This window comes from Zootoca vivipara, chromosome 15, assembly GCF_965207765.1.
Source record: "Zootoca vivipara chromosome 15, rZooViv2.hap1.1, whole genome shotgun sequence".
In the NCBI taxonomy this organism is placed as follows: Eukaryota; Metazoa; Chordata; class Lepidosauria; order Squamata; family Lacertidae; genus Zootoca; species Zootoca vivipara.
The window spans coordinates 12,130,672-12,143,418 of record NC_142598.1 but is presented as its reverse complement, the minus strand read 5'-3'; the positions used below and the strand labels follow the sequence as shown (position 1 = coordinate 12,143,418).

General features: G+C 45.5%; 1 protein-coding gene and 1 pseudogene across 1 annotated transcript in view; both read left to right on the top strand.

Annotated features, from left to right (window-relative positions):
* The first annotated feature begins 1,036 nt into the window (after window positions 1–1,036).
* Window positions 1,037–12,747, top strand: part of LOC118097690 (ovostatin) — a 53,589-nt gene continuing 41,878 nt past the window's right edge. Inside the window, exons 1-4 of the mRNA XM_035140827.3 lie at window positions 1,037–1,109; window positions 6,498–6,681; window positions 10,973–11,129; window positions 12,649–12,701. Coding sequence (XP_034996718.3) covers window positions 1,045–1,109; window positions 6,498–6,681; window positions 10,973–11,129; window positions 12,649–12,701 — 459 coding nt within the window. The 5' untranslated portion in view covers window positions 1,037–1,044. The remainder of the gene's footprint in view (window positions 1,110–6,497; window positions 6,682–10,972; window positions 11,130–12,648; window positions 12,702–12,747) is intronic.
* Window positions 11,853–12,468, top strand: LOC118097691 (ATPase inhibitor, mitochondrial-like; annotated as a pseudogene).

Genomic DNA, 12,747 nt, shown 5'->3' with positions numbered 1-12,747 from the left:
ACCTGAAGCATACTTAACCTAAAGCGAACTTGCCCATTGAAAGTAAGGGAAAGTGGATTAATCTATTCCAGACGGGTCCACGGAGTACTCAACCTGAAGCGTACTTAACCTGAGGTATGAGTGTAATTGGTTCCGGAAGTCCGTACTTAACCTGAAGCGTACTTAACCTGAAGCGAACTTTCCCATTGAAAGTAATGGAAAGTGGATTAATCCGTTCCAGACAGGTCCGCGGAGTACTTAAACCGAGGTATGACTGTATTGTACATTTGCAAGTGGGGCCTTTGTTATTTTTAACAAGGCCCAGAAATTTTAAGTGTGTCATAAATAAAAAAATCATCACAACTGTGCACCTAACCAGGACAAACAGCTTATCCTCTCAACCAAAGTCTGACTCAAATGACTCTTTGGGACATAAAATAAAAAAAATTCCTTCAGTAGCACCTTAAAGACCAACTAAGTTTTTATTTTGGTATGAGCTTTCGTGATGACCTGTCTTTCAGGTCATCCTCACACAGGTTGCCCAGACTGGAAAAGGCAATGCTGTCTGGGGGAAGAAAGTTGGTTAAAATGTAACAGAGCCTTTGGAATTCCTTTCTTTTTGATCCCCAGAGGAATTATGTTCTACTTTGTGGAGTTTGGCCAGGACGTACTTATTCACTGCTTTAATTGCCCTCCAGCCAAACAGGCACACTGTGCTTTGAGCAATTTGGCTCTACTGCAATAACAGCCGTAGAACAAACGCTGGGTTTAAGTGAGTGACGTACTGGGCTGCTGTTGACAAACCTTTTGGCAACGTGTGCAGACTGGATGTGACCTACCTGAAAGAGAAGTCAAGTATTTCAGCAATATGGGAATCTCCTGAAACCAATGCAAAGGGCAGCAGCCGAAGAACCGAGAGAGGAAGGAAATGTGTGGCAGCATGCAAATCTTGCTCTTCACATTTGCCACGGAACTTTAGAGGAAGAGGTGGGGCAAGTTCACCAAAGCAGTTTAAAAGGCACAGGACTCGGTCCTCACTTCCATCCTTCCCACACCAGAGCAGAGATGGGCTCCTGGATTTTTCTGGTGGCCCTTCTTGCTCCTTTAAGTATCGCAGATCCTCCAGACCCGTAAGTAATCACGTCTGTGTATAGCATTTTCCTGCTTTGGAGTCAAAAGTGCAGCAAGAGATAGACACCAAAAACTTTGGTCAATGTGAGTTTCGATTGTGGGATTAATCCCTACTCGCGAGTCAGCGATTAATTATAACAAACAATAATCCATTCAGTCGTATGTATTCTAATGGAGATTACAAACTCAGACAAAAATTGCAAACTCAGCTTTGCAAAGATTCATAACAGTATTGAAAATGATAATCTTGAGGATGATATAAGTTCATAAGTCCATAAACAAGTTGATGTCTGCAGTCAGTACTTGATGAGAGAGGCCAGGAGAGAGCCTTGTTTTGATGTATAAATCTTCATCAGCTAATCTTTAAAGGGTCGTGTAAATCGTATAGATATTCAATTGTTTCCTACATTTTTCAGAGACAGCAACTCAGTTTGTGTAGATCAATGTGTATCTTAGGTTTTATTCACACGTTGAATACTGTTATGAATCTTTGCGAAGCTGAGTTTGCCATTTTTGTTTGAGTTTGTAATCTCTATTAGAATACATACAATTGAATGGATTATTGTTTGTTACAATTTATCACGGACTCGCGAATAGGGATTAATCCCACGATTGAAACTCACATTGCCCAGAGTTCTTGGTGTCTTTCTCTTGCTGCAATTTATAACAAGAACTCCAATTTACTTAACGTTGGAGTCAAAAGTGGCAATTGCAAAAAAACTAACTCAGGTGGCAGTCTGTTACGCACAGCCGTTTGTTGGTGGGCATGTTGAATGCAGCAGTTGAATGCATGTTGATGCATGTTGAATGCAGCAGTGGCAGATGTGATGTGGCAGCCCAGGAGGATACAACCTCCTGACACCAGCATCTCCGCAGAATACCTGGGAAAGCATTGAGAAGGGTGCATCAGTGGTGGGGTTGGGCTTCCACAGGTGGACAAGCATAGTTAATCTAGTGCTTCTGATGGTGTGTCAGCACCTTGCCAGCCCAATACCAACCAGGTAAGCTACAGAGATGGTGGCTTTGTTGTGCTCCTGAACCACACTGGCTCCTACTACTGACTAACTGGTATACTGTAGTGTCTCAGAGTAGGACCCTTGAATCTGTCTTTCTGCTTTATTATTATTATTAGAGTGCCTAAAGAATGTAAGTTGTCAAAATATAAAGTAATCCTTTAAAAATTAAAAAAAGGCAACTACAGGGCTTGGTTCGAAGGAGTTGCTTTCATTGCTGCAAAGTGAATACTTCAGTCTCCACCCTGATTAACTCTAGTTAATCGAGATTGACAGCAAGAGACACAAAAGTGAGAGACAGCAGGACGGCAACGAAACACTGGTGTTACCGGTTCGTAGCCCAACCCAACTTCGAGGGAATGAAGAGGGTGAGCAGCCACACAAAAAGACAATTAAAGCAGGATAGAGAGAGGAATCACAGGACTGTAGAGTCGGAAGGGGCCTTGAGGGTCATCTAGTCCAACCCCCTGCAATGCAGAAATCTCAACTAAATCCATACATGACAAATGACCATCCAACCTCTGCTTGAAAACCTCCACAGAAGAGCAAAGGATCCTGTTTCTTTAGCAGACAAACCCAAAACGGGGCTATACTAATACTAAAGTCCATTGCTGCCACAGACACATGACATTCCCAGCCAGTGTGGGGAGGGCCAAGAGAATGGACACAGGAGACTAGTATTGGGTTGAATTATGCCACGACTTTATTGGTTACATGAAAGCAGGTTTGGCTAAGGCACTGGGCATGCACCCGGCAGTCTGCACACTGCCCAATTGGAACCCATTGGGGTTGACGCTCTGATTGGATGAGGTACATTGGCCGATTGGTCTCCGTGTGGAGTCCCAGACAGAGTCACCCCTCCTGGACCCCTTTTATGGGATACCCCCACAACTAAGGATCCAGCCCAATGCCTTATCCGCCCAAGTTATGACAGTAGCTATGAGGTAGGTGAAAACCTGCAAGCCGGCCAGTTTGCTTGCAGGAGAAAATTCCTCCCTGGCCCTGAATATGGTGGCCGAGTAAACCACAGCAAGGTCCATATGCCAACTCACCTGCTCCCCCACTGACAGGGCCCTAATAGGCTGGCTGGGTGGGTGGAAAGTCCTGTGGCAATCAGCAAAGAGGTTGTCCTGCTCCTGACCTGGGCACCATTTTAAATACAACAGGGGCAGGTAGGATCCAGGACCCTGCCCCAATTGGTCTTGAGGGTGAGGCCTGCCCAGAATGGAGGGCCCAGTGTGGTTGTAGGTGGCTGGAATCAGGTGACCATCCCATCCCCCAAATGCGCCAGAAGATGGAGCCTCTCCCCCCCCCCAGACCAGCCACAGCTGTGCTGTGCAGCAAACTTCACTCACCCAGAGCCCCAGGTGAGCAAATACTCTTAACCAGGTTTGCTCATGAGGGTCTCATGATGCTTGTAGAGCACCATTGTCTTGTGCGTGGGATTCAGTCAAATACCAGTATATTCAAGTTACACAACTGAGCTGGGTTTGGCACTCTTGTGCAACAATCTCAAGAAAGCAAGCATTGTGCAAGGAAGGAAGATGCACTGGAAAGTGGGGTGGGGTTAACAATTGCTTGATGCGTACAGTTCTCCTATCCGAAAACCTACTCCACAAAGTGTTATGGCGAGTCGTTTAGGGGGAAATTCCACTTGGCACATGCTCCACGGTAACTTTGGTTAATAGTTTGCACAGAAAATGACTGTTCACTTGTTGTCCTATTTCCCAAGTTCTACCTAGGGTGAGGTAAGGAATGGGTGTCTTGCTGCCATGCTGCTGCACCCCTCCCCCACACAAATGCTTCCCCACATGTCCTCCCTCCCCTGTTCCGTTTAGAAGGTCAAATAAATGTTCGTTCCGTGTCGAGGTCACAGGACATCCCCCCAATAATTCACACACCACACAGCAATTTAGGTTTAAGGTTTTTGGCATTATTTTGGCCACAACTTTATTTAAAATACAACCAAATGTGAGTGGTTGCTTAGGCATTGGTTCATCCATCTGTTCCCTGCCCTGGAACAGATCTGACATCCCTAGCCATCTAGGGAAGTCAGTAGGTAAACACCCCCTGAGAGAGGATGGAGCTTTGTGTCAGGCCCTTCACCTCTCCCCGAATGTTCCCCAAGGCTCTTGCTCTTGCATGGCCCTAGCCCCTTGTGGGGGTACGGATGAGAGCCCGTCGAGCCCCAGGATTCCTTTAACAGAATACCCCTAGAAGCAGCAGCAATTTTGAGGGGTTGTTGTTTAGTCGTGTCTGACTCTTCGTGACCCCATGGACCATAGCACGCCAGGCACTCCTGTCTTGCACTGCCTCCCGCAGTCCTCTATCGTCCCCTTCTCCAATCTTTCCCAGCATCAGGGTCTTTTCCAAGGATTCTTCTCTTCTCATGAGGTGGCCAAAGTATTGGAGCCTCAGCTTCAGGATCTGTCCTTCCAGTGAGCACTCAGGACTGATTTCCTTCAGAATGGATAGGTTTGATCTTCCTGCAGTCCATGGAACTCTCAAGAGTCTCCTCCAGCACTATACAGTAGTACCTCGGTTTAAGTACACAATTGGTTCTGGAAGTCTGTACTTAACCTGAAGCGTACTTAACCTGAAGCAAACTTTCCCATTGAAAGTAATGGTAAGTGGATTCATCCGTTCCAGACGGTTCGCGGAGTACTTAAACTGAAGCGTACTTAACCTGAAGCGAACTTTCCCATTGAAAGTAATGGAAAGTGGATTACTCCGTTCCAGACGGGTCCGCAGAGTACTTAAACTGAAAGTACTGTACTCAAATCGAGGTGTACTTAAACCGAGGTATGGCTGTAATTCAAAAGCATCAATTCTTCGGCAATCAGCCTTCTTTATGGTCCAGCTCTCATTTCCATACATCACTACTGGGCATAGCTGCCAAGTTTTCCCTTTTCTCGTGAGGAAGCCTATTCAGCATAAGGGAATTTCTCTTTAAAAAAGGGAGAACTTGGCAGCTATGCTACTGGGATAATCATAGCTCAGTAGCATAGGAAGATAGGGGTGGTGGGGGTGCTCCGCCCCGGGCAGCGTGATCCCAGGGGCACCATCGTAGCTGCCCACCCCGCCCCCAAAACACACGCCCCGCCCCCAGAATGTGCGCCATGTCCCTGGGGACAGCACACCTGCTCTTCGCCACTGCCATAGCTGTAACTATACAGACCTTTGTTAGCAAGGTGATGTCTCTGCTTTTTTAGATGCTGTCTTTTTAAGATGCTGAGGGGTAGGCCAAGCTTTTCCATACCCCTCCACCAACCAATTTTTTAACCAATGCCTAACCGCCAACCTTACAAGTTGTGACAATTTCCTACACAGTAGGCAAAAACCAAATGGCAACAGCCAATCAGCCAAATGGACAAAATTCCTACCAGGCCCCTGCCCCAAAGCAGGCGACCCCATGACAGGCATAGCAATGTCAAAGCAAAAGGCCCTTAAAGAGGGAGGGAGGGCAGGCGGGAGATCCATTGCACTGGCAAAAGTGAAACCAAAAGCTGCCCACAGGAATTTATACCCGCTATCGCTATCCATCATTAACTTGCAACATGACTTTACCCCCTGCAACAAAACTGTCCAATCACCCTGTGGCCATTTAGACTAAACTGCCCAGAAACCCCAGGGGATGTTCTGTTCACCCTTCCGCAACATGTGCGCTCAATTAATAGAGAACCCGATTTCTCCCCAGTGAGAGTGATGGGAGCAGATGCCAAGTAAATACTCTGCCTTTCCATTTGACTCCATAAAAGCTTGGGGGGGGTGAACTATGTGGATAAATGGCATGGATATAAATTTTTACATTTCAAATTTCCCAGTCAGGTCATATGCATACACACACAATAAAACAACAACGAGATAATACACAATAAGGAAAAACAGAATATAGTGGTACCTCGCAAGACAAATGCCTCGCACAATGAAAAACTCGCAAGACGAAAGCGTTTTGCAATGTTTCTGGTGACTCGCAAGACGAAGTTTTCTATGGCCGTACTTCGCAAGACGAATTTTTTTGCGAGTTTTTATTTTGTTTTGTTTTTTTGCCGCGGCAAACCGCGCTTCGCAAGACGAAATCATCGCAAGACGAAGCGACTCGCAGAACGAATGATTTTCGTCTTGCGAGGCACCACTGTACACTGCCCTAAAAAGATGTAATTCTGAAATATTCCATTGCAAGCTATATCGTGATGTAAAACAATGAGCTATTTCTGTTTCCCTTGAGCCAATTTGACAGATTCGGCTCTCCTTAAAGAGTTCTTTTTTGTGCTTAGAATTTAGTCCCAATTCTCTGCATTGCTGGTTGCTTTCAAACTATGTCCCTTGATAGTGGCTTGTTGCTGACAAGCTGTACCCTTCCCTTTATTGCAGGCAGTACATCCTGATCGTGCCTGCAGTAGTTCAGAGCAACACTACCAATGAGGCTTGCGTCCAACTCCTCAACCTCAATGAGACGGTCTCTGTGGACGTGGTGCTGGAGTACAATGTGAAGCGCCTTCCCCTTTGGGAAGGGACTGTGGACAAAAAACACTTTTCCGAATGCATCAATTTTACGGTAAAGAAATCTTCGTTCTTTCTTGCATCATCCTGCATTGCCAGACACGAAGAGAAAGGCAGGGGGGGGAGTAGCATGTAAAAATGAAATAATAATCATATCTTGTAACTGTTTTTCACCCCATTTGGGATGAAAGTTGCTGCATATGAAGGTCATTGTTAAGGGTGGGTGTTGCTATCTCTTCTGCTGCTTAGTGCCCCCATATGTACATTTGTCCTAGTGGCAGAGACTAAGGCACGGGCACAGGCATAGCCGGGGGGGGCAGGGGGCAGCTGCCCCCCAATCAATAAAAAGCAAAACAAATCTGAGGTTCTGCCCTGCCTAACAAAAGCCTGGCCCCCTTAACAAAAATCCTTGGCTACGCCCATGGGTAGGGCAGGAAGTTTTGCAGGAAGTGAGGATGAGTAACTGAGGCAGGAAGAAGAATGAGAGATGATGTTCTAGGGCAGTGCCGGATTTACGTATAAACTAAACAAGCTATAGCTTTTTGGGGGGGGGGACTGAATGCACTTTGATAAAATACATATTTTGTTATGTGCAAATGGCTTTAGATACCTATTAGGTCCATAAATTATAGGGACCCAGGTGGCGCTGTGGTTAAACCACTGAGCCTAGGGCTTGCTGATCAGAAGGTCGGCGGTTCGAATCCCTGTGACGGGGTGAGCTCCCGTTGCTTGGTCCCAGCTCCTGCCAACCTAGCAGTTCAAAAGCACGTCAAAATGCAAGTAGATAAATAGGAACCGCTACAGCGGGAAGGTAAACGGCGTTTCCATGTGCTGCTCTGGTTTGCCAGAAGCGGCTTTGTCATGCTGGCCACATGACCTGGAAGCTATACGCCGGCTCCCTCGGCCAATAATGCGAGATGAGCGCGCAACCCCAGAGTCGGTCACGACTGGACCTAATGGTCAGGGGTCCCTTTACCTTTAGGTCCATAAATTACCATATAGCATATACCCAACACAAAAAAACCGGGTGACAATTTGTTGTTGACAAAGGACAGCTGGACATATAAAGGGCCCCATTACCTTCAGTAGCTGAGGGCCTCATCAAACCTAAATCCGGCCCCGGTTCTAGGTCTAATAGAAGAAATTAAAACTGACAAATCACTGCTTCTGGATGGCATTCACTGGAGAGTTCCCAAAGAACTCAAATGTGAAAATGCTGGTCTTCTAACAAAAATATGTACCTTGGCCCTGAGATCAGCCTCCATATCCGAGGACTGGAAAATCGGCAATGTAACGCCTTTTATGCTTAAAATTCTACAAGGCAGGCTTAGGCAGTATGTGGACCGAGAACTCCCAGAAGTGCAAGCTGGATTTCGAAAGGGCAGAGGAACCAGAGACCAAATAGCAAATATGCGCTGGATTATGGAGAAAGCTAGAGAGTTCCAGAAAAACGTCTACTTCTGCTTCATTGACTATGCAAAAGCCTTCGACTGTGTCGACCACAGCAAACTATGGCAAGTTCTTAAAGAAATGGGAGTGCCTGATCACCTCATCTGTCTCCTGAGAAATCTCTATGTGGGACAAGAAGCTACAGTTAGAACTGGATATGGAACAACTGATTGGTTCAAAATTGGGAAAGGAGTACGACAAGGTTGTATATTGTCTCCCTGCTTATTTAACTTATATGCAGAATTCATCATGCGAAAGGCTGGACTAGATGAATCCCAAGCCGGAATTAAGATTGCCGGAAGAAATATCAACAACCTCAGATATGCAGATGACACAACCTTGATGGCAGAAAGCGAGGAGGAATTAAAGAACCTTTTAATGAGGGTGAAAGAGGAGAGCGCAAAATATGGTCTGAAGCTCAACATCAAAAAAACCAAGATCATGGCCACTGGTCCCATCACCTCCTGGCAAATAGAAGGGGAAGAAATGGAGGCAGTGAGAGATTTTACTTTCTTGGGCTCCTTGATCACTGCAGATGGTGACAGCAGTCACGAAATTAAAAGACGCCTGCTTCTTGGGAGAAAAGCAATGACAAACCTAGACAGCATCTTAAAAAGCAGAGACATCACTTTGCCGACAAAGGTCCGTATAGTTAAAGCTATGGTTTTCCCAGTAGTGATGTATGGAAGTGAGAGCTGGACCATAAAGAAGGCTGATCGTCGAAGAATTGATGCTTTTGAATTATGGTGCTGGAGGAGACTCTTGAGAGTCCCATGGACTGCAAGAAGATCAAACCTATCCATTCTGAAGGAAATCAGCCCTGAGTGCTCCCTGGAAGGACAGATCGTGAAGCTGAGGCTCCAATACTTTGGCCACCTCATGAGAAGAGAAGAATCCTTGGAAAAGACCCTGATGTTGGGAAAGATGGAGGGCACTAGGAGAAGGGGACGACAGAGGACGAGATGGTTGGACAGTGTTCTCGAAGCTACGAACATGAGTTTGACCAAACTGCGGGAGGCAGTGCAAGACAGGAGTGCCTGGCGTGCTATGGTCCATGGGGTCACGAAGAGTCGGACACGACTAAACGACTAAACAACAACAACAACGCCTTTTATTTTTTAAGGGTTCCAGGGGTGAAACTGGAGATTACAGGCTGGTTAGACTAACGTCTGCCCTGGGAAAACTGGTGGGAAATATTGTTAAAGCTAACATAATCAAACATATAGAACAAGCCTCGCTAAAGCAGATCCAGCATGGCTTCTGCAAGGATAAGTCCTGTCTCCCTAACAGGAATTAAGGAGACCGGAGTTAGTTCTTTGTGAGAGTCAACAAGCAATATAGACAGAGATGAGCTGGTTGACATAGTGGGCTTTCAGAAAACTTTCAGAGAGGTTTCTCATCAAACACTCATGGAGTAAGTCACAGAATAAGACGAAAGGGCTTCTTGTGGATCAGAAACTGGTTAAGTAGCAGGAAGCAGAGAGTAGTAATAAATGGACAGTTCTCTAAATAGAGAGCTGTAGAAAGTTTAGTTCTTCAAGAATCAGTATTCGGACCTTTGCTTTTTAACTTGTTCATAAACGATCTAGGGTTAGGAGATCGTGGTGAAGTTTGCTGATGATACTCAAGTTTGCTGATAATACTGGCCATGTTTGGTGATGATACTAAATTGTTCAGGGTTGTTAAAACAAAAACAGATTGTGAAGAGATCCAAAAGGACCTCTCCAAACTGAGAGAATGTGTAGTAGAATGGGAAATACAGTTCAATGTAAACCAGTGTAAAGGGATATATTTCAGAGCCAAAAAAAAAAAACACCCTTAATTTTACATCTATGCTCATGAGGTCTGAACTAGCAGTGATTGATCAGGAATGAGACCTTTGGAGGTAATAAAAGATAGCTCATTGAAGATGTTGACCCAGTGTGTAGCAGCTGTGAAGAAGGCAAATTGCATGCTAAACCTCCCAAATGATGCATTATACAATACTATGGTGCAACTGTATTTCAAATAGTCAATCAATCAATATACTTTATTCGACCGATAGTCAGAAACAACAACAACAACAACAACATTTCTCAATACAAAGATAAACATATAAAACTGAACGCATCAGAGGGATACATAAAAATATAAAACTGAAGGCATCAGAGGGATACATAAAAATATAAAAATATAAAACTGAAGGCATCAGAGGGATACATAAATGGGGTATGACCGCGCTACTAAAGTATTTCAAATAGTGTGTACAGTTCTGGTTGCCTCACCTCAAAGAGGATATTACAGTGTTGGAAAAGGTCCAGTATGAAGGGATGGAACAGCTCATCTTCGAGGAAATGTTGCAGCATATGGGACTTTTTAGTTTGGAGAACAGGCAAGGAAAGCGTGCCATGATAGAAGTGCGTAAAAATTTGTGTGGCATGGGAAGAGTGGGCAGTTTTTCTCCCTCTTTCATAACACTGGAACTTGTGGGTTTCCAAGGAATCTCAATGTTGGAAGATTCCATACAGACAAAAGAAAGTATTTATTCATGCAGACTGTCACAGGAGGCAGTTATGGCCACCAACATAGATGGCTTTAAAATGCAATTCAAAAAATTCACGGAGAATAATGCTACCAGTAACTACTAGCTGTGTTCGCTATGTTCTGCATCCACAGCCCAGTTGCTGGAAACCACAGGAGCATAGAGTGCTTTTATGTTTGTGTCATGTTTGCAGAGTTCCCACAAGCATTTATTTGGCCACTGACAGAATAGGATTGTTAGTAGCTTTCGGAAACCCTAATACAAACAGGCCTATTAACCTGACGCAGAATCACTTCTTGTCAATTTCTAGAGTGAAAAGATAAACGGATCAGCTCTTATAAATTCTTCCCCTCTTGACTATTTTTCTCATACACAGGTTCCTCCTGCTGATCCTGAACCACTAGCTTACATAGTTTTTTCAGCTAATGGGTCGTCTATCAGCTTCCATGAAAGGAGGTCTGTTGCTGTTCGTAGCATAGGCACACTTGTCTTTGTCCAGACGGATAAACCTGTCTACAAACCTGACCAGAAAGGTGAGTTCAGCATGCATTGTAAAACCCCTGCAAATACCTCTCAGAGAACTGAAGAATTTCCTTCACTGAGCCAACAAGTAGGGTTGCCACCTGTCCCTAGAAAAATGGGAACACCCCGTTTTTGGACAAAAGTGTCCCTTGTCCCATTTGGATTTTCAACCGGACACTTTTCGCTGGCCCCAAATGGCGGTAGTGTCACCCCCTCCTTCCTTCCCTCTCACTGGGGCTCCCCCTCAGTCGCCACCCACCGGTCTAGCATGGTGTGGGTCCGCTGCTGCTTGGCCATCTCTACCACACCGACCTGACCTCTCCTCTTCCCTCCTCCTCTTCCTCCTCCTCCACACTCAAGTCTCTTTTGATGCCACCATAGGCAAGAGGCTGGAGCCACAGCTCAAGTCACCCATGGGATGTCTACCCCTGGTCCCTGCCCATCTTAGGTGAATTGAGGGGAACAGTGGGGCCAGGGAGGTGCGGGAGGCTGAATGCGGGGAACCCCCTTCACAAAAGGGGGGAGGGTTTGGTGTCATGTGAGTGTGTGTGTGACCCCCAAACTCCATCCCGACCTGTCCTTTATTTTGCCTGACCAAAGGTGTCAGTCCTACAGTCCGTGAAGTTGCAAAAAGGCACAGGTCACCCTTCTGATAGGGATTTGGGGTTTGTACAGAGCAGGTGCACATGTCTGCAAAATGCACGATCACAATTTCTAAAGGGTCTGCATTTGTTGTCCCATCCCCCCATCCCGCCTTAGGCATGGTACTATGAGCTGCTAATGCGGTACATGATAGCATACCCATAATATGAAACATGATGGCTTTATGAGCTCAATTGACAATTCCATATGCCCTCGACAAGGGCAGACGTGAGATGGCTGCGGTGGGTTCCGTCCTGAGGTGCGGTTTTCGAGGAGCCCTGGCGTTGCCCCAGCAACAGCGGGCCTGGAGCTCTGGTGCCGACCAGCTGGGCAAAGGTGCTGGGAAGGGCGGTGGCGGAGGCGGGACCGTCCGTGAGGCTGGCGGGGCCTTTGGGAAGCAGGAAGCCGCCATGGAGGAGCGCTACTTCAGGGAGAAAGAGTTGGCAGAATTAAAAAACATCATGAAGATGAAATACAACACCAGAAGAAAGAAACAGAGCGCCTGCCAAAGGAAATTGAACGTCATAAGTACAAGCTCAAGAAGCTTACTGATGATGATTAAGTAAATTCAGGCCTTATTGGTGTGAGATGTATCTGGCATTGCTTTAAAAATGGTGTTGGCTGACATCCAAGGTCTTGCTCTTATCACAGTGTGAAAGAAACAACTCACTCTAAAAAAAAAAAAGACAATTCAATATTTACTTTTGAGACTGGCAAATCCTGGATACTTTCAACTTAGTTATTTACCAAATAAAGTTCCACCAATCGCTAGAATGTTACATCGCTCATGGATGTAAACGTGAGCGAAAAGTCTGTAGAAATGTGATTTTGAACCAACCGTATTTTTAAAAAGAGTAAATGGGTTTATTTCCTCTCCCCTCTTTTTAGTGATGTTTAGAGTTGTTTCTATGGATAACGATTTCAAGCCAGTGAACAAAATGGTGAGTGTAACTGGAACTCAAAAGGTTTTCAAGGAACTCTGATGTT